The 24,169-nt window shown below is 28.8% G+C and overlaps 4 protein-coding genes and 1 non-coding gene across 9 annotated transcripts; 2 read left to right on the top strand and 3 right to left on the bottom strand.

Moving 5' to 3' along the window:
• Positions 1-732: 732 nt before the first annotated feature.
• On the bottom strand, positions 733-3,630 carry LOC113548221 (cytochrome b5 reductase 4). 2 transcript variants are annotated; one of them, XM_026948988.1, is made up of 8 exons: positions 3,409-3,630; positions 2,953-3,224; positions 2,676-2,870; positions 1,693-2,035; positions 1,319-1,607; positions 1,151-1,243; positions 922-1,092; positions 733-858 (listed from the first exon to the last, which is right to left on the bottom strand). In XM_026948988.1, exons 1-8 carry the CDS (start codon positions 3,416-3,418, stop codon positions 807-809), a joined length of 1,425 nt encoding a protein of 474 aa, XP_026804789.1. In that variant the 5' UTR covers positions 3,419-3,630; the 3' UTR covers positions 733-806. The 2 variants fall into 2 exon arrangements, 1 of the variants encoding a protein (XP_026804789.1); XR_003404878.1 differs by having other exon boundaries at positions 838-858; positions 922-1,066.
• Positions 3,631-7,254: 3,624 nt separating this feature from the next.
• LOC113550732 lies at positions 7,255-7,373 on the bottom strand. The gene has a single exon (XR_003405043.1). It is a non-coding gene; the product is annotated as a 5S ribosomal RNA (ribosomal RNA).
• Positions 7,374-12,696: 5,323 nt separating this feature from the next.
• On the top strand, positions 12,697-17,275 carry LOC113550609 (probable ATP-dependent RNA helicase kurz). 2 transcript variants are annotated; one of them, XM_026952552.1, is made up of 15 exons: positions 12,697-12,844; positions 12,984-13,206; positions 13,344-13,533; positions 13,597-13,812; positions 13,883-14,018; positions 14,456-14,772; positions 14,850-15,082; positions 15,221-15,441; positions 15,507-15,728; positions 15,979-16,202; positions 16,262-16,493; positions 16,601-16,738; positions 16,810-16,978; positions 17,038-17,135; positions 17,199-17,275. In XM_026952552.1, exons 2-15 carry the CDS (start codon positions 12,989-12,991, stop codon positions 17,273-17,275), a joined length of 2,691 nt encoding a protein of 896 aa, XP_026808353.1. In that variant the 5' UTR covers positions 12,697-12,844; positions 12,984-12,988. The 2 variants fall into 2 exon arrangements, with proteins under 2 accessions (XP_026808353.1, XP_026808352.1); XM_026952551.1 differs by having other exon boundaries at positions 12,726-12,861.
• LOC113550611 lies at positions 17,122-19,661 on the bottom strand. The gene is made up of 4 exons (XM_026952556.1): positions 19,462-19,661; positions 17,725-17,847; positions 17,513-17,629; positions 17,122-17,431 (listed from the first exon to the last, which is right to left on the bottom strand). Exons 1-4 carry the CDS (start codon positions 19,561-19,563, stop codon positions 17,327-17,329), a joined length of 447 nt encoding a protein of 148 aa, XP_026808357.1. The 5' UTR covers positions 19,564-19,661; the 3' UTR covers positions 17,122-17,326.
• Positions 19,540-23,026, top strand: LOC113550610 (peroxiredoxin-5, mitochondrial). Of its 3 annotated transcripts, none has more exons than XM_026952554.1 (5): positions 19,540-19,887; positions 21,141-21,230; positions 21,290-21,424; positions 21,514-21,645; positions 22,694-23,026. In XM_026952554.1, exons 1-5 carry the CDS (start codon positions 19,870-19,872, stop codon positions 22,883-22,885), a joined length of 567 nt encoding a protein of 188 aa, XP_026808355.1. In that variant the 5' UTR covers positions 19,540-19,869; the 3' UTR covers positions 22,886-23,026. The 3 variants fall into 3 exon arrangements, with proteins under 3 accessions (XP_026808355.1, XP_026808356.1, XP_026808354.1); XM_026952555.1 differs by lacking the exon at positions 19,540-19,887 and adding an exon at positions 20,790-20,969; XM_026952553.1 differs by lacking the exon at positions 19,540-19,887 and having other exon boundaries at positions 20,976-21,230.
• The last annotated feature ends 1,143 nt before the right edge of the window (positions 23,027-24,169 follow it).

A 24,169-nucleotide genomic window follows, 5' to 3' on the forward strand; every position in this document is an offset into this window, starting at 1 on the left:
TCTTTGATTTAATATTTATCGTTGTACAATACGACATATGAAATTGTTATTTAAATTTTGTCTGAAGTTAATCAACTTTAATATTATAATAATTGTCTTTATTAATGAATAGTTTATTTCAAAATTTCGACAGAAAATGCTTTTTAATTAGTATTGTGATTTCAATATAATGTCTTTTGTTTAAAAAATTCGCTAATCATATTAACATAACATTACATTTAATAAGAGATATAGTACATTATAGCATATACCGTAAATTATTAAGTGTATACCTAATTATATAATTTAAAACAATATACGAATACATATGATTTATTTTATACTCTCATGTAAAGCAAATTTTTATTTATGAATAATATAAACACAATATTATCTATTTATTTTTATGTTTTTATAGGAATTTTTTTTTTGAAAAAATAGATTATTTATATAGAATAATATCACAAAACAGTTTTTGTTCATCACATTGCACAGTTAATGTAATTATTCAGAAATGCAATAGATAAAAAAAGATGTAAGTTAAACAATTTTAGGATAAAACTAATTTTTAATTTAAATTTTAAATTTTAGTGATTTAACTGATAATAACCAATTCATTAACGGGCATTTCTTTAAATAATTAAGTCTTTTAACTTATATTGGCATTATTATACATAGATTACATAAAATTCAAACACACGCATTTTCAAATAAAAACAATAATGATATTATGTAGTTATTTTAATAATGTCAAAAAACATTTTAAAAAATACTATATTATGGTATTTGTTTAAAAAAAAAAAAAAAAAATACATATAACAAAAATATTAACCAAATACAAAATAATCATCTTTTTTGTAACCTTGCTGGACAACTAACCTATTAATGAAAAAAAAAAATATTTATTATAAATATCATTTAGAATGTTTAGTTTATTCATACTTTTCACATAGTTTATTGAAGCCTGGTGGGCCACAAATGCACACTGCATATTCATTCATTGAATCTTCATGTAATGAAGGAAAATACTTAGTGATTACACTTTCATCAATATGTCCTTTTGTATCACCTTTAGAGTCTTCCTCTTCTGATAAAATGTAATGTACGGTCAGTCTGTACAAATTAACAACTTAATGACTATGAAATCATACAGCGCATAAAACAATCTTACCTTGATAAATAAGCTGCACTTTTTTGATCTAAATAGTTTTTCCAAATTATGCATGTTTCTTTTTTGTTGAAATACAATAATGTGATATTGTACCTGTGTATGGGATTAAGAAAATTAATATAATATATACTTCTTCTTTTGATCACAATTAGTATGTTATTGAATTACTTTTTAATAGAAGAATGCAAAGCATTCCATATAATTGGTAGCATTGGTGTAATCCCAGTACCAGCTGCTAATAAAATTAGGTTTGTTTTTGATGTCCAACACTCAAAACTACCTTGTGGGCGGCTGACTTCGATTGAATCTCCTTGGTTTAAAGAACATAAATGTCTACTTAATTTTCCATTTGGATAACTTTTAACTAATAAACATAAAGTGTCCTCTGAGATTTTCCCATACTCTGTTGTTTCAACTAAAGGCCAGACTGGAGTATAAGGACGAGACACAACATGACCTGGAACAAAAAATTTTATTACTTAGAAAATATGTCTCAATACCTTTTAGTTTTATTTTTCAATAAATATTTTTTGTGTTTATACCATTCAAATTAGCTTTAATATAAATATGTCGACCTGGATATACATGATTGTACAAATTCTGTTGATATTTAAATAATAAAAATTTAGCATTGTGTGTGACATCAAACGAATTAAGTAGCTCGCATTTCCAATAATCAATTTGAATATTTCTAGTTGTTGATAGAGTTCCAAATGTGGGCCAAAGTCCAAGTACTTTTTTTATTAGTTTAACTTGAACTTTTCCAATGTCTGCCACAATTTTTACAACACAAGGCCAATTGACACTTTTATGTAAAGTAATACATCTTGTTTTACCATTCAATGCAAAACAAAATTCATTGGGTTGTTTTAAAGTAATGGATACCTAAAATCATAAAAAATATTGAAGGCTATCACAATTAATTATATTCAAATATTATTTGGACAATCATATTTGTTGATAGGTTTATCAAATATTGGTAGAGCTTTGAAAAATCCAATACTATAAACTTTGAAGCAATATTAAATTATTAAAACTAGATGTTGGAAAATTAAAATACAGAAAAAAATTTAAATAGTTTATGACTCAAAATTCACAAATGTATCACTAAACTATTAAACAAATACTTGTTGGAAACGGCTATCTTGTCTTATGTGCTTTACTGCAGATTTCGATCTACCTGCAATTATGGGATGCTTATTGTATGCACTCTACTACCAAATTTATTTCTTTATTATCAACAAAAACACATTTCTGAGAGACATGGCACAAGTATTTTAATATTTATTCATTTTATTTTTACTTTCTCTAATTATGATTAAAATTGATAATGAAATAAATGATGTGATGACAACAAACAATGATAATTTATTACTTATTTATAAGAATTTATCGTGTTTGTCAACAAACGGTAGAGCGCATACTGCAGTCGCAATGTTGTCAGTAGAACGTATACAAGATAGCCTTGGAACTATGACTATCAAATTAATATAATATATCCAACTTGTATGAACAATTTAAGTACCTCAGGATATGGTGTTTTAGTATAAAATACAAAACATAAGAAGCCAAGTTGTTGAAACCAATCCATGTTCAATTCATTTTCGGAGACATCTGTGGTCGCTTTCAAAATATCGGGCAATTTAAACAATTCTTCGTTCACTAATCGACCAACCACACACTTCTGAAGTATTGATTCATAATTCACCCAAGCATGTATCTGTTGTTCACAATCTTTTGTAAACAATTTGTTAACAGTTAACAACAATTAAATTGTTTGTTAGTGTGGTCTTTATAGTTACCTCTGAAAACAATTTAGTAGCATCTGTACCGATTCCTCTAACTAGTTCATCAACACCACCAGGATGGAAGTCCATGTACTGAGTGACATTGTAAACTGTTCCGCGAATAGCCAACCAGGCATCTGTTCGTTTATTGTGTTTTGCTAATTCTGATTTTGAAATGGATAAAATTTTACCACCAACTCCAGTCAAGTCACTTCCAGAATTTCCTAAACGAATCCAGTCCATCAGAGAATGTCCAGGTGCAAGTGCCACCTTATTTCTAGTAGTTCCTGGTATTTCAACATAAAATTACAATGCTAATTAAATACTAAAATGTGAAATTGTTATACAGCATCTCCTTTGACACAACTGTATTCAACACCTGTTGCGAATTTTATGGGGTTAACAAGTTCAGAATAAAATGCCAAAAGCAACGAATCAAGTACATATTATTTGTGTAAAAAATTTACTGACCAGTAGCCATGGTTGAATCCCATGAGTATGTACTATGTGATCGAAAATACTAGACAACTATCGATTCGAACTTATACGCACACATAGTTGTAATCGATCACAACAGACGTTCGGACGAATATGTTCGCGCGAAATTAACTATCTGCAAAAATCTATGTAATATTCTATGGTGACAGTGTGAACGTGTGAAAGCATAGTTAATAATGATTAATGACCGGAGAAAAAAACAAAATACATTAGTCGATAATACTATCACGTCTGTTATTCCGTTATCAGTTATTACAAACATGTTATCACTTTGGTAGTTTGGTGGATCACGGTTGAAAATATTGATAAACGAGTTCGGTATCGCATCGCCAGCCTGACGGGCGGTCAAAGTCAAGGTATTAGATTATACTATGTGTTGCACTTATGATTTAAAAAAAAAAACGAGAGTAAGCGAAATACAGCGTTGATTCAAGTCCCTCTCTAAGTAGTTGATAATAAAAGCAAACAAATCTGAAATCAGTTTTATAATAAAATGTTGGTTCACAGTTCACACTGATACAACAGATTCAACTCACCTTAGAGACTGCTGCTATGAACTCTTTGAATCAAATATTTCATGAGCTACACGCCTACACGCCTCTAGTTTTATTGGGACTCAATTCATCATAAAAGCCGACAGCTCTGCTATACATTGAGTGTCGTCGGTGTCGAGTAGGGTTACCGTTGTGGATGTGTTCAAAAACAGGTGTATGACCCGACACCCGAGTTATCGATATCCAAATCATACATGGTAATAATGTGTATCTAGTAAAGTTAAGCTATAATACGTAAAAAACATTTACAACTGAATATCGTGCAAATAATAAGAAGTTAATTATTCTCATAGCTTGATAATAATTATAATAAAAAGACATACAATAATATACAATAATACTATTATATGATATAGATAGGTCGTAGGTAACAAATAAATATGATGTGTTAGATCGGAAAAATTCTGGACCACAGTTCTTCCAGTAAGTACAGCAACCTGTGAGAGATCATTTTCTGCTATACAACGTATTAAAACATGGTTACATACTTGTATGAATCAAGATAGATTTAGTAATTTAAGTATTTTGAACATAGAAAATGACATTAGTATCAATAATGAAAACATTTTAAATATTTTTGAAAAAACTGAAAGACGTATACAATTACATTAAAATATATACCTACCTATTTATTTATATATTATGTTCAATTGTGTTACTTATTTAACTACTAATTATTATTATTATTTTTTTTTAATGAAATAAATCGGTTTATTCATAAAATTATAAATTTATATTACTATAATATTAATACTTATTTTATATATGTGTTCTATGTATGATACTTAACTACTTAAGTCAGAATTGAAGAAATACAGGTATCCTTAAAAATATGTACTAATGTTCATTATACTAACATATTATAATTTAAAAAAAAATTTCTTGGGGCTTGAGCCCCCCTAAATATTTTTACTATTTGCGCCACTGCGTCGATGTCTCGTGCACTTGTCACTTGCATCACCGTATACGTCCGTATACGTATCGGCGTCACTGCAGTTGACGTTTTTATTCCGATCAACTCGCACGTATACCGTCACCACCACGCGAATAAGTCGCCGTCGTTACGACATGTAAACGATTTACCGCCGTGCCGTCGCGCATCCAAATATTGAAATATGCGTCACAAACCGCAAGCGTGTATCGCTTATATATATATATATATATATTAGTAAAATACGACACTCCGATAATATCATATATTTCTTTACCATGCGCAACCGAAAAGTTCACGGAACGGTACATAATAATTATCGAAAAACGACAAAACAATATTATTTATACGAACATTTGAAATGTGAATTATTATTTTATCATGATATATTATATTTATTTATTATCATATATATTTGATTTGAATATTTTGAAAATACGTAATATTAATACTTATAGGTAATTTTGTAAATTAATTTAAATACTTTTTCTGATATATATATATATATATCGTGATATAGTATATTAGTATATACTAAATCAGTGGTCGGGAACGATTTTGGACTCTAGGGACACATTCACGAATTAAAAAGAATTCGCGAGCCGAACAAAAATAAAAATGTCATCATTCTATAATTTAAAACGGGTCGTATACATTTGCCGGTTGTCTACTAGTTACCAATGTACTATAGTTATATACATTATTGTATGACTGAAACTCGTACCTACGTCATTTTAAGTGTGTAGATCATACCGGAAATTTCTACAAATGTGCTAGTGTAGAAGGAACGATCGTCGGCCTTCTTTCTATATCAATAATATCACGAAAATCAAAATATTTAATACCTAAGGAAGTAAGGTTACTAAAAACCACTTTTTTGAAAAAAACTCGTATACAAGTTTTTGGGGTGAAGGTTTTGATTTTGAACTCCGAAACTTAACAAGCATTATTAAAAGTATTGCCAAAACAGTTTACGCTCAAAAAAACTTTAAATGGAAAATTTTAAGTTAATACGTAACACGTATAAAACATTTACAATTAAATATAATGCAAATAATAAGATGCTGAATATCTCATAGCTTGATAATCATAATAAAAAGAAATACCCTAATATATGAAAATAATATAATATTATACATATAGATAGGTAACAAATAAGGGATGTAATAAATCGGAAAAATACGGATACACACGAACAAAGGTATACATATAGCGCACAGTCTGTTCCAGTCGTATCTATATGTTACCTGGTTCGTTAAAAATATAATACCTATAATTTACACGTCTTGTTCATAAATGTCCGATAATCTATATTATATATTATAATATCGCACTGTCGTTAATGTCTGTGTCCGGTTGCCGTCGATGCCTCGCACACTCGCATCACCGTATCCGGAAACTGCGTGCCAAATCGGCGTCACCGCAGCTGAAGTTTATATTCCGATCAACTCGCACGTGTGCCGTCACCGCCACGCCAATGTGTCGCCATTGCCGTCGTTGCGACATGTGGGCCGCGGTGTCGCCGCCAGCGCACGTATACCTGCCACTTGCCCGAAGTTCTATTGCTGTGAATCTGTGGGATGCCCGACATGTGAACGATTTTCCGCCGTGCCATCGCGCTTCATATATATCATGCATCCAAGTATTGAAATATGCGTCACACTCGTACATAATATATAGTATTATAATACGACTTCCCGATAATAATTAATATTTCATAGTCCTCTTTTTATTATTTCTCTTATTTTTCTTGTAAGTTATGCGGATAACAAATGAACTTGTAAATGCTAACATTCGTTTTTTATATTATATTTATATTTCTCCGTGCTAATCAATTTATGTATGATAATTTTTTTTTCTTTTGGCAATGCCTGAGGACCCTAGGCAGCTGCAACCTGCAGGATGCAGTACTTACCGGTCAACCGAGTTTTAGAATTTTTATTGATCCAATAATACCGGTTAAAAATTTAAAACAGGTTAAAAAAATTAAGTTAAACACTTGATCTGTCGTAATAATATAGTCTCACTCGCCGAGTTCAACTCGGTATTTCGATATTATAGAATAATAACTCAATATGATGGATGCAAAATATTTTAATAAAATAAATATATGACAAATAAAAGTATATAAATATAAATAGTAGGTATATTTATATGTGAACCTAAAATGAGTTCATTGTGGCTTAAAGGGTTAGATTAGGTAAAAATATTTTTGTATTGTGTAATTCAAAAATTGTAAAAAAACGATTAACAACGGCAAAAACGTCCATCCATATTTTGAATTTATATTTGAAAATATTAAAAAATTGCATTTATTAAGACACAAAAAAGAAATGCCAACGGCACGTAGTGTTCCCAAGCGGTCACCCATCCAAGTACTAACTACGCCCGACGTTGCTTAACTTCAGTGATCGGACGAGAACTGGTGTATTCAACGTGGTATGGTCGTTGGCGAAATCACTGTAGAAAATGACTTTAACTAAATACCGTAATTAAGAGAAAACATAAGATTCGTTTTTTTCTAAGTTTTTTCTAGTTTTTTTTGTAGTTGTATTGGAAAAGAGCTTAGTGAGGCAAATGTTCACAAGTAAAAAATAAATCGTTAATAAACAAAATATTGTTAATTTATCATCGTTATGATGTTATTATATACCTATGTATTTGGCCAGGATCGGACTGGCCTATGGTATAAACGTACAATTGCACGATATAGGCCCCCCCAAACTCACAGCTTTTCCACATTTCAAATAAAAAAATTACATTCTTTTTGTGGTGCTTTTTTACTAAATTGCATGTTAAGGCTCTTTGAGCCAGTCAGAGCAGGGGCGGCTCCAGGGATGGGGGCCCTAAGGGCCCCCCCTAGGCCTATATTTCTAAAAAATTGTATATTGTTGAAAAAAAAATTATAAGCTAAAAACATATTAGACCATCGACTATCATAGACACGTACAAGTATGTAGGTATGATAGTATGTATGTGCTATCTATATTATGTATATATATGAAAAACCTATAATCATAAGAAAAATTAAAACTAAGGCCCCCCCCTAACCAAGTCTCTGAAGCCGCCCCTGAGTCAGAGCCGTCTTTAACCTTTTCGAGGTCCTGGGTAGTGGGTATCATGGGGCGCCTATGACTTGGACAGAGTACTATTTTATAGTACATAACAGGTAAACAGAGTGGTGATAGTCGATTGATAAGAAAAAATCTAGATTAATTTAACTATAAATTATTTTTAATTTTTACTTTTTTTATTATTATTATTATTATTACAAAATTATCGATTATCCTTTGATTTTTCTCGAAGTAAGTTTATTTATCGGTAATAAATATCGATTATCGGTTAGTGGTCACCAATGGACGGTTTAAAAAAAAAAAAAAACTATTAATTGAATATTTAAGAGTGTAGACTTTTCGTTAAATTTCTACAAATATTAATGTATGTTTAAAGGACCAACGTTTCACCTTTTAAAACAAATAATAATTTCGATGTTCCAAAACTTAAATACTTAAGACCTCGAAAACCAGTTAAAAAATAAATATATTTTATGCAACTTATTTGTGTACAAATCTGTAATGCCGAGAAAAACAAAATATTTATCACAACAATAGTTATATGTAGGTAATATAACAATGATATAATAATAATGTTTACTAAGTCTACAGGGCCGAACGGGCCGGTGTTTGATGGAGGCAATGCAGGGCATTTATCCAGGGCCTCGGGCATTCAAGGGCCTTGCGCCTTTAATTACACCTATATCCTTTTGGCTATACTATGGTTATTAGTTAAATAAATTGTGCCCAGGGCTTCGCAAAAGGTATCGCCGGCCCTGAATGTTTATTTACTCAGCTACATTATTTTATTATAAAATCAATACGTAGATAGTGGTTTTATTTTGTATAGTATGTGTGGAGACGCCTATACATTATTTTCCCATAATACATTGTTGTACACTCGTAACGATGACCTAAAATAATATTATAATCAAAAATGCAGTACCATCATGTCTTGTGATGTATAGATTTAATGTACAGTCCATTTATTTAATTATAATTTCATAATTGATGTATTTTCAATTTATTTATCATAATATTATTATTCCGATCACCTATTCACCTGATGGTTTTATTATTACACGTTCAAAACACGCTTATATTAAATCAACCAATAAAAAATTATAAACTGTAATGTGCGTGGACGAATCGCGTATACATATAAAACGGCACTTAATAATTTCAATTGCGAATGCGACACCAACAAACTCATTTATAATTTATGCGATAAATAAATGAATAGGAAAAATATTTGTGCATAGCTCAGTGATGCATGTTCTTCGTTTTTGTATATTAATTGTTTTTAATGGTAACTCGAATGGTTCATCTATTAGAGATCTTCTTGTATTTTACGGACGACGAGCGGATATAGCCGATATAACATCGGTGACCATTTGCGACACTACTCTCGTTCGCTGAAATTTCGAGGTGTTATAAAAAAGAGATAATCAACGAACTACTGACGAACTGATATTGAATACTGATAATAATTATAATTATCGCTTCGTCGGTCATAAATAACACTCGTGTCTTATGTCTGTGTCCGGTTCACGCCGATGTCGCGCACCCGCATCGCATCCGGAAAAGTGACTTACGGTTGATGCCCGTGTGCGTTCAAATAACCGTTGTTCCGCTATCGACCATCGCACCCGTACCGCTTATCCGCCGTGATATGCAAATTTACTCTAATATATTATTTCTCTCGGTGATCGCAGATCTTGCACCCGCACACAAATAATTATATTATTATGTCTTCCTGAAACTCAACATTTCCACACATATCTTTTCATAGGCAATAACGTTTTTATAAATTGCGGTATTCGTTATTTATTATATCTGTATTTCTCAACCGTCGTGACTCGTGAGTGCATGACGTGTGTAATATTATGTCATGTATGGGTATGTCACCGGGTGATAAAATTAATATAAATAAACGGAGTTAGGAATAGCCACAAAAAATATTATTTGATTTTACCGTGATGAGTTTGTGTGAAAAATATTTGATATCTGCTTTATGTTGATTTTATTCATTTTAAGATTATTATTATTATTATCGTTCGTTTTGATTATATTTTGATATTTTTGATTATATTTTAACTATTATATATTTATATAGATAATATTATATTAAATTAATATATTATGAAGTAAAATAATATTAATATAAAGTAAATACTACGACAAATCTACCATTCGAAAATATTATTTTAATAGCTGAAATATTACATTATTTACACGTATATTGCATGCATTTAAAACCAGTCACGTATACATGCAGGGGGGGGGGGTCAACCGTCAACCACTACATGGATATTTCATTTATCACAGGCATGATCAGCTATAGGTATATAATACATATAGTATATAATCAGGGTTGGGCAAGATACTCCAAAAAAAAGTATCATGATACATTATACGTGTATTTAATGTGTTTAGATACAAGATACATTGTGAATATAGAAAAGATACAAGATACATATATCAAATATAGGTACTTACTACTTATACTTTTATACTTTTTCAATTGGATTTTATTTACTATAAAACGTCTATGCACTAAACTGTCTATACACAAATTATAAATACATTATTAAGTCATGAATATAAATAATAGTAAAAAGGAAAAAATACCTAATAGCTAATTGTTTAATACACATTATAAACTTATAAACAATACATTACTACATATAAATTACAAATACACCAAAATTAATAAATTAAATAAAATTAAATCTTAGTTTTTACTGGTGTAAATTTTACACTCATAACTATAATATCTTGTATGTAGCGCCCAGTAGCGGATTCATATTTTATGAGAACGAAAATTTCAGTTTAGTGCTTTGTGCTTATATATGTATGACACACGACATACGGTCATGCACCTTACTTTAATTTTATGTTTTTCAAATTATCTTACAAGTTATAACATTGTCATTGTGCGGTAATTTTTTTCGTTAGGTATCGCTAATTTTGTCCTGGCAACCACAACGAAATGATTTACAAATTCACAATGATACAGTTTTTTTTGGTTCAATTAGGTATTACATATAATAGGTATACAATTTTAAAAATTACCACATATATATATATATATATATATATATATATAATGTCAATCACCCAATTATTTCATTTTTATATTTATATCATGCAGATATTTAACCTTTTAGATAATATTACTTAAGAGTTGAGGACGTTTAAGTTTAGGTTTATAGTCTTAAAAATAGAATGGCTACTAATTTTCTATATTTTTCTGGTCTATATCCATAACACATTTTTTTATAATTTAAAGTAGGACAACAAGAAACACTGAACCGTAATTGAACGTTATTACGTTATTACAAACATTTTCATTTTTAAATATCTATACCAAAAATGTATAATCGAAAGAAGTTCATTCCCCATCAAACTATAATATCTATTCTTAAAATAAAATATTTAAAACAGGTAAAATTAATCTGAAGGAATACGTATTCCTTTACAATTTATATTATAAATTTATCAAATCTCATTTACAAACTGTTAAACTAGGTATAGGTATGTCGAAAAAAACAAAAGAAACATATTTATGTATACATCAATTTTGTGATATTTAATACCGTTATTGTTAGTCATTCAGCGTTTTGTCTATTCAGACTTCACAAGCATTTATTTATAAATTAATTTATTAATCCATTTACAAAATGGTTGGTTTCATTTGGTAAAAATACACTTTTCTAGAATAACTTTAACAGCAGTAAAATATTTATTTTTATTACATTAATGATAATTTAAGCTCGTAGTTAAAACTCAAAATATAGAAAAATGTCTATAATATTAATATCGATGTACTAATCAGCTAATCTATTCATGTGTGATGTGTAATACATAATATTATCTTGAGGGATGTATACATAATATAATGTATTATTAAAACTGAAGCTCCATATTAGTTAAAAATGATGGCACATTAACAAATATATTTAGTTGTCTACTATTCTCGAATCCTCAAATTTATACAATTCGGTCATGAATTAAAATATACCATGTAGCCAGTGTGCAAAACTAAAAAAAGGCCCCCCTCATTGTTCCTACATGTTTTTATTCTAAATAATATGGTTATACATAAATTTATATTTTATAACAATGATATACTGATATCAGATTGAGAGAATAGAATGAGAGCCATTTGAAATTGAAAACAATTTTTTTTACTTTTTCTTACATAACTGTATTTATTTAATTTTTTTTTTTTTTGTGGAACTTTGAGCAATAATCCCCCCCCTCAAGCCGAGGGCCTGTGGCATTTGCACACACCGCACACACGACACATGTATGACACGCCACTGCATGTACCCTAAGTATCTTAATTCGTAATTTCGGTGTAGGTATTTAAATGAGCCGGGATCAACTAAACTTGTCAGCATACCAAATTTCTACTATTCTGTGATAGATGTCCATTATCTACTATCACGGACTAAGATATAATCATTGATTAAATTATTACTCTATGATAAAAATACTCACTGTAATCAATGATATAATGGACCGGCATCGAGTGCAAATATATCTGTGAGCCGAAAATGTTATGCGAGCGAGGAGTGCAGGGGGTTACAAAAACCGAATGATTTTAGTGCTCTCTATATAATTTATACACTTATATTTTAAAATAAAAAATGTAGATGGCGTTGGAATCATTGGGTCTTTATTTTTCATAACATTTGATGCTCGGTCCCTCGACCTACTCCCCCAGCCTATTCGATGCCACTCCATTATATCTTGGTCTGTGTTTACCATGGAGTGTTACTCTATGGTGTCTAATCTATATTTCAATTTTTATCATTGTCGCATATTAAATTTTTCTTATCACATTCAGCGGTGAACACCAAAAGGTACACAATACCAGCACGTGAGAAATTCAAATAATTAAAACTTTTCATTTTCATTACATTTATTTTGTCATGGTTTACATTTTGATTTATTTTACAATATTAAATTATTAATTCGATTGAATATTTTTTCCCAAATCAGTCATCATGAGTGGAAATATAGATTCTGTTGCTAAAAAGCAGCCAGTACTGATTAATCGGACATCAGAAATTATAAATTCACGTTCAAAGTTACCGATTATTGGTGAAGAACAAGTCATTATGGAAGCAATCAGTGAAAATGATGTCATTATTATTGTTGGCGAAACGGGTAGTGGAAAAACTACACAAGTACCTCAATTTTTGTATGAAGCCGGCTATTCAAGGTAAACACACTTGTATAACATAATAATTCAACACCTTCATTTTGTAAAATAATTTATAAATAAATAACATTAAATGTAAAACAGTCATTAATAAATCAAACAACCAACAAAAATATGTTGTATTTGTTTATTTTCAGCGGGAATAAAATGATTGGTGTCACAGAACCTAGACGTATTGCTGCAATATCTGTATCTCAACGAGTAGCTGAAGAGTTAAATGAAAAATCCGATATTGTATCATATTTAATACGTTTTGAAGGAAATGCAGGTCCTAATACAAAAATAAAGTTTATGACTGATGGTGTATTGTTAAAAGAGATCCAAAATGTAAATTTGGCTATTTACTGTATTTAAATAAAAAATAAATATATAATTTATATTTATTTTCAGGATTTTTTGCTTAAAAACTATTCAGCAATTATATTAGATGAGGCTCACGAGAGACGAGTGTTTTCTGATATACTAATAGGAATCTTATCCCGTATTGTTCGCCTGCGTCAAAAAAGATCAAACCCATTGAAGCTAATCATTATGTCTGCTACTCTTAAAGTTGACGATTTTTCAAAAAACCAAAAACTTTTTCCTCAACCACCACCTATTATTAAAGTAAATATTTAAAAAATAATAGATTGTTTAATATATATTTTAATTTAAACTATTTTGAAATGTTATTTAGCTGAGTTCAAGACAGTTTCCAGTGACAATACATTTTAACAAGAAAACTCCACATGATTATTTAGCTGAAGCTTACAATACAATTTATAAAATTCATTCCAATTTACCAGCTGGTGCTATTTTAGTGTTTCTTACTGGTATATATTTATTTTATATTATATTTTTAACCTTTTTTTTTATGTAGATCATTTTAGTCTTTGAAAAGAAATTTTTCATATATTTCTATTGTGGTTTTTATTAAAGCAAATTGAAGAATAATTTAAATTGTGCTCTAAAACCACAAAAATACTAGATGTTCCAATAATTAAGTCGAATAATTTATATACCTAAAAAAATTATTATGTAAAAACTATTTTCAGCATAATATGATACTTATTTCCCAAAATTTCAACTTACTATAAACTTCATTTAAACTTTATAATTTTAGATATCTCATAAGATTAAAAAGCTTGAAACCAAAAAAATCATGTTTCGGAAATAAAAGCTGGGGTGTTATATTGATTGCATTTATTTCTTTATAATGCTATAAATATTTAATATTAATAATCAAGTTAAAAAAAAAATGTGTTTTCAGGTAAATTAGAAGTAAAACAATTAGTATCAAAACTTCGTAAGGCATTTCCATATCGAGAAACAGATTCCAATAGAGAAGTAATTACTAAATGGAAGCCAGCAGTAAAAAAAGAAATTGGAACACGTTTGCCCGATATTAATTTAGATGATTATGACATTGAAACGCATTCAGAAGATGAGTTAATTCTTTCGGATAACTCAAGTAATGATGAAGATGATGATGATGATGAAATGCCAAGTAAAATTATGAAATTTAGTTCTACACCACTATGGGTACTTCCTCTCTATTCAATGTTACCTGCTCATAAACAATCAAAGGTTAATTAGAGCTACTTATTTACTGTTGTATATAAAAACTTAAAATCATTCTAAGATTATATCCCTTATATTTTTAGATATTTGAACCACCTCCACCAGGTTGTCGTATGTGTGTTGTTAGTACAAATGTAGCAGAACTCTCTTTAACTATACCTAATGTCAAATATGTTGTTGACTGTGGGAAAACTAAAATTCGAGAATATGATCCATTAACTAGTGTTTCAAGATTTTCGATTGTTTGGGAAAGTAAAGCTTCAGCAAATCAAAGAGCTGGTAGAGCTGGAAGAACTTCACCTGGACACTGTTATCGGTAAGTTTACAGTTTTTAAATAGGAATAAATACATATTTATTTATTTTTATTGATCTTATCAAGGAAATTACCAAAAGACAAAATTATTTTGTTATGATAAAAATTTGTAAGATATATTGTTTTTTTTTATCTTATAGTTTATTTTCATCTGCACTATTCAATGACGAATTTCCAGAATGGAATTTACCTGAAATTCAAACCACACCTATTGATAATGTTATCTTACAAATGAAATCAATGAAAATTGATAAAATTACTAATTTTCCATTTCCTACTCCACCAGATAAACAGACCATTTTAGAAGCAGAAAAAAGATTAATAACACTTGGCGCTTTAGATGCTGACAAAAATGTTGCCGGTAAATTCAATAACTATAATATTCATTTAACTATGTAATAAGTAATTGTTTAAAAATATTTTTAGAAATTAGCAATATCACACCTCTGGGAAAGAGTATGGCTGCTTTTCCATTATCCCCTAACTATGCCAAGATGCTATGTTTGAGTAAAGACCGTAGTTTATTACAGTATATGCTGTTCATAATTTCGGCAATGTCTGTTCAAGAGTATTTACCTGGTGACAATGTTGAAGCCTGGAAAAAAACCAAACTTTCATGGGCAAACAAAGGCGAATTTTATCTTTTAGGTAAAAACTGATAACAACGTATTTATTCAAATATTTAATCAATAAAATAATTGTATTGGCAAGTTTTATTCCTGTTAATTATTTTCAAATTAAATATTAATAATATAACATTTTTCATTTATTATTATGAATAATTAAGTTGAACAGTTAAATTTAAAATTTATAATTAACATTATTTTGTTAGATCTATTTATGTAAAAATATAATTTCAAAATTGTATACTTTCTAAATTTTTTTTTACAATATTTAGGGGATCTAATGATAATACTACGATCCATGGGAGGCGCAAGTTATACAATGAGAAAATCGGGATTAGGTGCTCTACAAGATTATTGCACCAAAACAGGATTACATCAAAAATCAATTTTAGAAGCTTGGAAATTGAACAATCAATTAATTAATCAACTCAACATAAATGTGCCATCATTAAAATTAATTACTGATTTAGACATGAGACCGCCCACACCAATACAAGTATGACATGTTAGGAATTACTATTTGTTTTGCAATAATGCAAAATGTATTATCTGTAGGTGAAACAAATAAGACAAATTGTGTTAGCTGGTATGTTGGATAGAGTTGCGAGGCGATTAACTACCAATGAATTAAATAGAAATGGCTTAACGCCAAATAAAGCTGCTTATTATGCATCCAATTTATCAGAAATAGTATACATACACAACAGTAGTGTTTTAAAAACAAGTAAACCACAATGGTTAGTTTACCAGGAGATATTTGAAGTGCAAGGCAAAATGTATATTAAAGGTAAATAAATAATATTTACATTAGTTTAATTAGGATTTAATTTTTTAATAAAGCTAATACAAGATAAGATTAAACATTTATTAATTTATAATAATCTATTTGTTAAGGTCTTACTGCAATTGAACCAGAATGGTTACCCGTGTATGCTAATAAACTATGTAAAACATTAAAAGTATTGGAGTATCCTACACCTAGGTATGATGAAGAAACTGGGAAAATGTTCTGTACAATTAATGCGACTTATGGTAATTTATTTTACTAATTTTTGTTTGAACTCTGCAATCTAATAATAGAGTTAAAATTAAATTTTATTTAGGTCAAGCTGGATGGACATTACCACAAGCTGAGATTGAATTTCCTGATATTAAAGAAAAATATAGTTGGTTAGCTATTTTTATACTGAGTGGAAAAGTTTTTCCACAGTTGCAATGTTTTAGACAATATTTGTTTGCTGAACCTGATCTCATAGCAAAATCTTTGCAATAGTAAGTACATATTTCACGTTATATGAACAGTTGTTATTTGTTTGTTTTTTTTTTTTTAGCCTAAAAGATCAGTTTTATTTGCTTACACAAACATTAATCAAAAATCAAGATGATTCGGCAAAAAAAATTAAAGAACATTGGTCGAAAGAGCCAACATGTAAACTTTTATTGATTAAATAGTAAAAATGTTGGATGATTACAACAATTTTTTTTTTTATAGATTTGATGGAAGAATATTTAATATGGTTACCAAAATCAGCTCATAAAAAAGTAAAACTAATATGGCCACCATTGTAAAATTAATAATTACAGTCTTTCTGCTGAATGATTTTAAGTAATATAAATAAATTATTCAATTTCATCCTCTTCAATTTCTGAACCAACATCTTCATCAACTGTAATTTCATCTGAGCTCTTGTTTTCTTCAATAGGCTTAATTGTTTTACTTTTTTTCTAGAATTATATGTTTTTTTTATTACAATTAAAATTAATATTATATAGTATAAAATTAAAATAATTATGTAATATTGTTACTTTTTGTTTTAAAACATTTCTCAATCCACTTGTTTGAGTTTGACTTATAGATGTCATTAAAGACAATGAAGGTGCTGAAAGTTCAAGACTCTTCAATTCATTTAACATTTCGGATCTCTAAAAATTAATAAAAAAAAAAAAAAAATAATAAAAATTTTTATGAAGTATAACAAAATATGTTAATAGGTAATAATAAGAACAAACTATATTACTTTTTGGCTTTTTTGTTTTTTTTCTATAATTTTTGTAAGTGCTTTTCTTTGTCTAGTAGTTAGTTTTTTTTTTTTTATAGCTCCTGTATCCATTTCATTTTCATTTTTTTTCGACTTGTTTTTCTATAAATTGTAATGCAAAATGTATCATTATTCTTAACATTATTTAAAAAACAATATACAATAAAATTCAATATATTTATAGCAGCTCAATTTCTCAAAAATTATAGTAAATCTCACAACACGTCATTTTAATTTACAGTCTAAACATAAGTATCCATTTAATTAATAATACTCAAATGATGTGAGTATTTATAATACCAAGAATCATCTATAGTTTGTCCAGCGAGAGAACGCACTGATTCTGTGTTATCCTGTTATCAAAACTGGTTTGCCTATTGCTTGGTATCAATTGATATTAATGTGCAGAAAAACTGATTTTGATCAGTCTGCAGCGTATTCTCTCGCTGGACAGAGTAAAATTATTATTAGTATTGTTTTATAGATTAGATTGTTAGCCATTTGGTATCATAGACTCTTAAGTATTAATATTATTTTTATTTTATTCATAATTGCTCATTACAATTCATTGTATTAACCCTATTCATAAAATTAATATTTATGATTGATGAGCTTTCAAAGTGTTTATGTCATACTATGTGAAAATATGAATGTTAATGTTTCTAAACTGGTGATTTGTGGAGTGTCATATTGAGATTGGTGCCAACGTCAATGATGCTTCTCCATATTTATCTATTTTTTCTTTGAATGAAGTAAAAAAAAATTGTATTCATTAAAACTTTAAATACATATTTTTATTCCTCTATGAAATCACTACTACGGTTGACGTCAAATATTGTGGCAGGCACACAAAATAACTATTAATATTGTTTTTATTTATTCCAAAATCTAAAGAAGAATGATTCTTGTTTAAAAACAACAAAAAAAGTATGTTTTTCTAAAATTGAGGTAATCTGCTACCTATTAAATGTTATAGTGTTATAGTGTCAACAAGAGAGTATATCCACCAAACCTATAGATATCTAATAAAACAGAATTTAATACAATGTCACATAACTATTATCATATTATACTGTGTACAAAAAATACATCTATGCAGCTATTTAATGAATAATATTAATTTGTAAACTGTAAAGAATAGTTACTACCATTGAATTTCTATTTTTCTTCATTTTTCCACTCAAACAAGACTATTAATTATATTATATTGTTAAATAAATATGAAATTGTATAGCAAAACATAAAATTAGTAGCACAGGAAAATTTCGATCATTTATTATTTTACTGGTTCTAGGAATTATTTTAACACAGGATTAAGTTATTTAATTAAAATCACGACGAAAGGCTAAAACTAAAATCAAAAACTCTGAATTCATATCTTTATTATCTATAGCTATGCCATGTGCGAAGTGCTCATATGGTGATAAAGCGGCATTTTCATGATCATGAACCAAAGCGGTTGATATTGTTAAAATGTATATTAGTTATTTTATCATAGTCAAGTCAAAACATTCTATAGTAATGACAAAAACTCGAGTATTCAACAAAATGGACGAAGATTCTGGAATACCGTAATTGGCGTATTTACATTTAATTTTAATTTATTAAAATTAATAATTATTTGTTTCCACGTATCGTACTATCGTAGGATGTAGCCAACCTAAAACAAATCTGATAACAGTGATAACCGGGAAACCGGCAACCATGGTATACTACCTTTTTACTTTTTTTTTCTAAATCTGATATGATATGTTCAGTTACTAATTTTAATACTATTTTACAAGCATGACGAAAATGTAATTTCTTTTCAGCCGACATTTTAATTAGTTTAAAATATAATTATAAGTATGATTAATTAAAAATTTGAAAAATAATAAAAACATGGAACTACAACAGTCATACAAATCAACAACGAACGTAATGAAGTGGCGAGAGATTGATGCTATACTGTGTAAACAATTACTGGCGATACATTTTAACTGGCGTACATGATGGCGCCACAACAAACATGCACGTGTAAACCCAGCATAATACCGGTGCCGGCAACTGCAACTAACTACGCTTGCGACATTTTCATTGGCGGATGGTGTTGTTCCAGCCGAGCCGCCGCACCGGTGCACCGCCATGTTTTATAATACAGTGGTCTGTATATACCACGGACTAAGATGTTATATGTATACTAGGAAAAAAAATATAATATTATTTAATATTTATTTGATATATAGATAATTAAATATTAGATATATTGAAACATTTAAAAGTTCGAATTTTAGAAACTGTAAAGGCATAAATATTAAATAATGGACATCATAATATTCTAAGCAAATCATTCACAATGTGTTATAACACTCATAACTCAAAATGTATATCCGATACTCATGAATCATAATAAATTAGATACATTTTGTTATGTTATTACGGTGGAACGTCTGCTAATCTAGACACCCACACTTATTTCAACTTTTTTCCACTGTAGACGTATTATTGTATTAAGCCGGGTTCACGCTTTCACAGCTACGTCATGGCTTAACAATTATTGAACATTTTTTAAATTAACACATCATTTCCTCGACTCATTAGTTATTTTGTAATGATAGATTCAAGCCTCTCACTAAAATTCAATTAAATCTCCGCTTATGCTGTCGTTTCGTGTCCAAAAATTGAGCTCTGTGCCTAATTCACGGTGGACAGCGGCCAATCAGATATTAGAATAGTAGAATACGATATAGCTGCTGTGAACTAGGCTTTAAGTTTAGGATGATTGGGTACGACATTTTTGCAGTTCAGACCACTTACATAATATATCATATTATAAAATATTAAAGGCACTCGTCGAGTCATAGCTAACATATTATTATCCGTGTTTATACACGGTTGACCATAGTAACGTATAGTTACTACACGATCAAGGCTTATAGATTTACAAATTTACTGTAATATACTATTGGCGTCCGCGCCATTGTATATGAACTCGACCACCACCCTATCGCCAATCAGTGTGATCAGCGACCAACTAATAATAATAATAACTATTATCACTTTGCGACGCAAAGTTTGCGTTGACCTTGGCAGTTGGCAGCTATCAGTGGCAGTAGTGACTAGTGGAACTTTACATTTTTGGTTAACCGTTCGCACCGTATTCAACGTTTGTGCTCATCTGCCATCCGTACCGGTCACCAGTCAATCACTTACATTTTAATAATATTAACCATTTTCGTAAAACGGTAAAGTACACACACACATTACACATACACACATAAATTACAATACATAATATATTATACGTAATAGTAAATGACTGCGTTATTTATTTACTGATCATTTGTCTCATAATATATAATAATAATTATACCAAGCTTATTTCAACCATGTTTTATTCTATTGGGGCATTACAGAAGACAGTGAGTGCAGTCCCGTCCACAGTACTCAGTACAATCACCAAGCGTCTATTAAGCATTAGCCTGAATTCCAAGATGCCCGTTAAAGTGAGATAGATTTAAACTATTTAATTATTTTTTATCTTTATAATTTTCAATTTTAACAGGTTGGAGATACAGTGCCAAGCGTAGACTTGTTCGAAAATACACCTGCCAACAAAGTTAACATATCAGAACTGTGCAATGGAAAAACTGTTATACTTTTTGCAGTTCCCGGAGCATTCACTCCAGGCTGCTCGAAGGTAAATTTTTACATTTTTTGTTGGATTGAATTCTTACATAATAAAGATTACTTTTTAACCATTTAATTAATTTAATTAAATGTATTTAGACACATTTGCCTGGTTATGTTAATACTGCTGCAGATCTGAAAAGTAAAGGTGTAGATGAAATTGTTTGCGTTTCTGTGAATGATGCCTTTGTCATGGCAGCTTGGGCTCAAGATCAAAAAGCTGAAGGAAAAGTAATTTTTCAAATTATCATTAATATTATTTTACTAAATATACTTACATAGGCGTGTCAACGGTGGCAGCCTGGGCTGCCCCTGCAATTTTTGAAAGGCGCTATTCCACCCGAATTTTAATCTAGTGGTTTACAACTTTTATTCAAAAAAAACCCCATAGCAATTTAAGGGGCAATTTTTGATTCATAAAAATGGCGCCAGTCATTAGCTAGGCTGCCACTGTAGATGAAGTCTAGTCACTCCTATGTATACCTCCTTACATAACTGATTATTATTTTTAAAAAAATGTTTGTGTTTATTTTTTTGAATTATTGCAAATGAAACAAATTTGAATTAGGTACATACAGTATTTTTTATTTTATTAAAATTATAGTCTCACAAGAGAGAGATTCTGCGTTTTACAACTTGAAAATAAAGATATAAATTTAATTTATATTACATAATATAGAAATATATATTTTAAACTTAGATATTTTATACGTGGGTTTTAAATTATGACTGTATTAATTACCAAGTCTGATAAAAGTTTGACCTTTAAACATTAGTATAATTAGTAAAAAAAATACATATCATTAAAATGTTGTAAATAATTCATATTCATATTTAAAAATAAACATGTCTTACAACTATAGACTTATTCCCATTATTATTTATTTTCTTGATTTAGAGTGTAGATCATTTATTATTTATACTAGTTGCATGTGTGCGTTTTGGGGTTTGGTAGTTTATTGATTGTTCTATTCACCTGTCACCTCTAAATATGTGTATTATATAATCAATAGTTTGATTGTAACAAAAGTTTCTTTGTTAAAAATATAATTTATTTAAGGTTGCCCAGAGGGATTAAAAAAATAAAAAAATTCACTGGAAATAAATTGCAACATGTTATCTTTAATTTGTGTATTACATGTATTAATTTCTAATACATAGAAGTTATAGAGAAAATATCTTGAAAAATAATCAAGAATGAACATCAGAACCCCATTAATATCTTATTATTGTACAAGAATATTTATATAGTTAATGATTTTGTATTAATTTATTTTAGGTACGATTATTAGCTGATCCTAATGCAGAGCTCACAAAGGCCTTTGATTTGGCCATTGACTTGCCTCCATTGGGCGGTACCCGTTCCAAGAGATATTCAATGTTAATCAAAAATGGTAAAGTGGAACAATTAAATGTTGAGCCAGATAACACTGGATTGTCTTGTTCATTAGCTAACAAAATTGTTTTGTAATGTAATGTTAATTTTATTTTATACTTTTTTTCAAATTTATTTATATAAATCATTTACAAAAAATAGTGCTTTAACAAGAAATATACTAATTTTTTTTGGTGCAAAAATTAAAGATACATATTATACTATTTAAATTTAAAATTAGTTTTTTTTTTAATATGTATTCCAATTCCTAAATTATTATTTATTAGTGTTGAATTGTTATAGTAAATAGAAGCGAAATAATTTAAATACATTTTTCTTTATTTTATACCTTAAAGTAGTAAAAATGATTAAATAAGTTAAAAGTACCTGAAAGCTAATAATAATTTTTTAAGAAAATGTCAACACACTGTTAATTGGCCCTCTCTGGCCAAGCGTGTAACATAAACAAAATGTATTTATGCAGAATCATTTTTAATATGTTTTTGAGTAATCTTAGAGTAAAATCACCCATTACTAAAATGATGAGAATAATTTTTTTGAGGGAATGACATATCAATTTGTCTTAATATTGTTTCAAATCAATTTAACATTATTTAAATTCACAATATTTTTATTTTGAAAGTCAAATACAAAATCAAGCAACAAAATATAAAACTGATATCTTATTCCCTCAAAAATATTACCTCTATAATTTTTGTAATAGGTGATTTTACTCTAAGATTACTGAAAAATCATTAAAAAAAAAAAGATTTTAGGCTAAAGCGTTTTGTCTATGTTGTGCATGGGTCTGAGAAAGAAAACAAATATTTCGCTGACATTCTCTTAAACTACATTAGTATTTATAATATATATATTATCATTTTTTTAATTAATAAGTCAATTAATTTCTATAATTATACGAGTTGAACTAAACACTAGGATAACTGTATGGTCACGTATTATGTATAAAAAAAAAATATCGATAAATTTATTCTCCCAACAAGTTGATGGCATTATACTTTTAGGTTTAATTTTATCCTTCTTGTACCTAATAGGCATAATTATATGATTTCCATATCATTGTTTAAATGAATTACAAAAACAATATATTAATATGTGTTCATGATTTTAATAAAGCCAATTAGATATAATATCAGAATATGTTATAATTATATCTATACATAACATGATTTACTGATTTTATAATATTAAATATTGGATAGATGTATACTATGTTTAAATCTGTAGATACAATCACAAATTATTATACTTATGAGTTATGGGTTCAACTTTTATTTTATGATGTATTATATAATGAGTAATAAGTCATTAGATGTCCAACAGGCCATAATATTGTTTATTTAAAAGTACAATCTAAGG

The sequence above is a fragment of the Rhopalosiphum maidis genome, chromosome 4 (assembly GCF_003676215.2).
Source record: "Rhopalosiphum maidis isolate BTI-1 chromosome 4, ASM367621v3, whole genome shotgun sequence".
Taxonomy (NCBI): Eukaryota; Metazoa; Arthropoda; class Insecta; order Hemiptera; family Aphididae; genus Rhopalosiphum; species Rhopalosiphum maidis.

Bases quoted from the DNA above. Each gene is read 5' to 3' on its own strand.
- LOC113548221 (XM_026948988.1), bottom strand. The intron at 2,036-2,675 runs GTACTTAAATTG...TTATGATTTTAG, and splicing joins CTAAAACACCATATCCTGAG to GTATCCATTACTTTAAAACA. The intron at 1,608-1,692 runs GTATAAACACAA...TTTTTGTTCCAG, and splicing joins TATTAAAGCTAATTTGAATG to GTCATGTTGTGTCTCGTCCT.
- LOC113550609 (XM_026952552.1), top strand. From the start codon at position 12,989: ATGAGTGGAAATATAGATTCTGTTGCTAAAAAGCAGCCAGTACTGATT. The intron at 14,019-14,455 runs GTATATATTTAT...ATGTGTTTTCAG, and splicing joins TATTTTAGTGTTTCTTACTG to GTAAATTAGAAGTAAAACAA. The intron at 16,979-17,037 runs GTAAGTACATAT...TTTTTTTTTTAG, and splicing joins ATAGCAAAATCTTTGCAATA to CCTAAAAGATCAGTTTTATT.
- LOC113550611 (XM_026952556.1), bottom strand. From the start codon at position 19,563: ATGTCGGCTGAAAAGAAATTACATTTTCGTCATGCTTGTAAAATAGTA. The intron at 17,848-19,461 runs GTAGTATACCAT...TACAATTTATAG, and splicing joins TAGAAAAAAAAAGTAAAAAG to AAAAACAAGTCGAAAAAAAA. The intron at 17,432-17,512 runs GTAACAATATTA...ATATAATTCTAG, and splicing joins GAAATGTTTTAAAACAAAAA to AAAAAAAGTAAAACAATTAA.
- LOC113550610 (XM_026952553.1), top strand. From the start codon at position 21,114: ATGTTTTATTCTATTGGGGCATTACAGAAGACAGTGAGTGCAGTCCCG. The intron at 21,425-21,513 runs GTAAATTTTTAC...AAATGTATTTAG, and splicing joins TCACTCCAGGCTGCTCGAAG to ACACATTTGCCTGGTTATGT. The intron at 21,646-22,693 runs GTAATTTTTCAA...AATTTATTTTAG, and splicing joins ATCAAAAAGCTGAAGGAAAA to GTACGATTATTAGCTGATCC.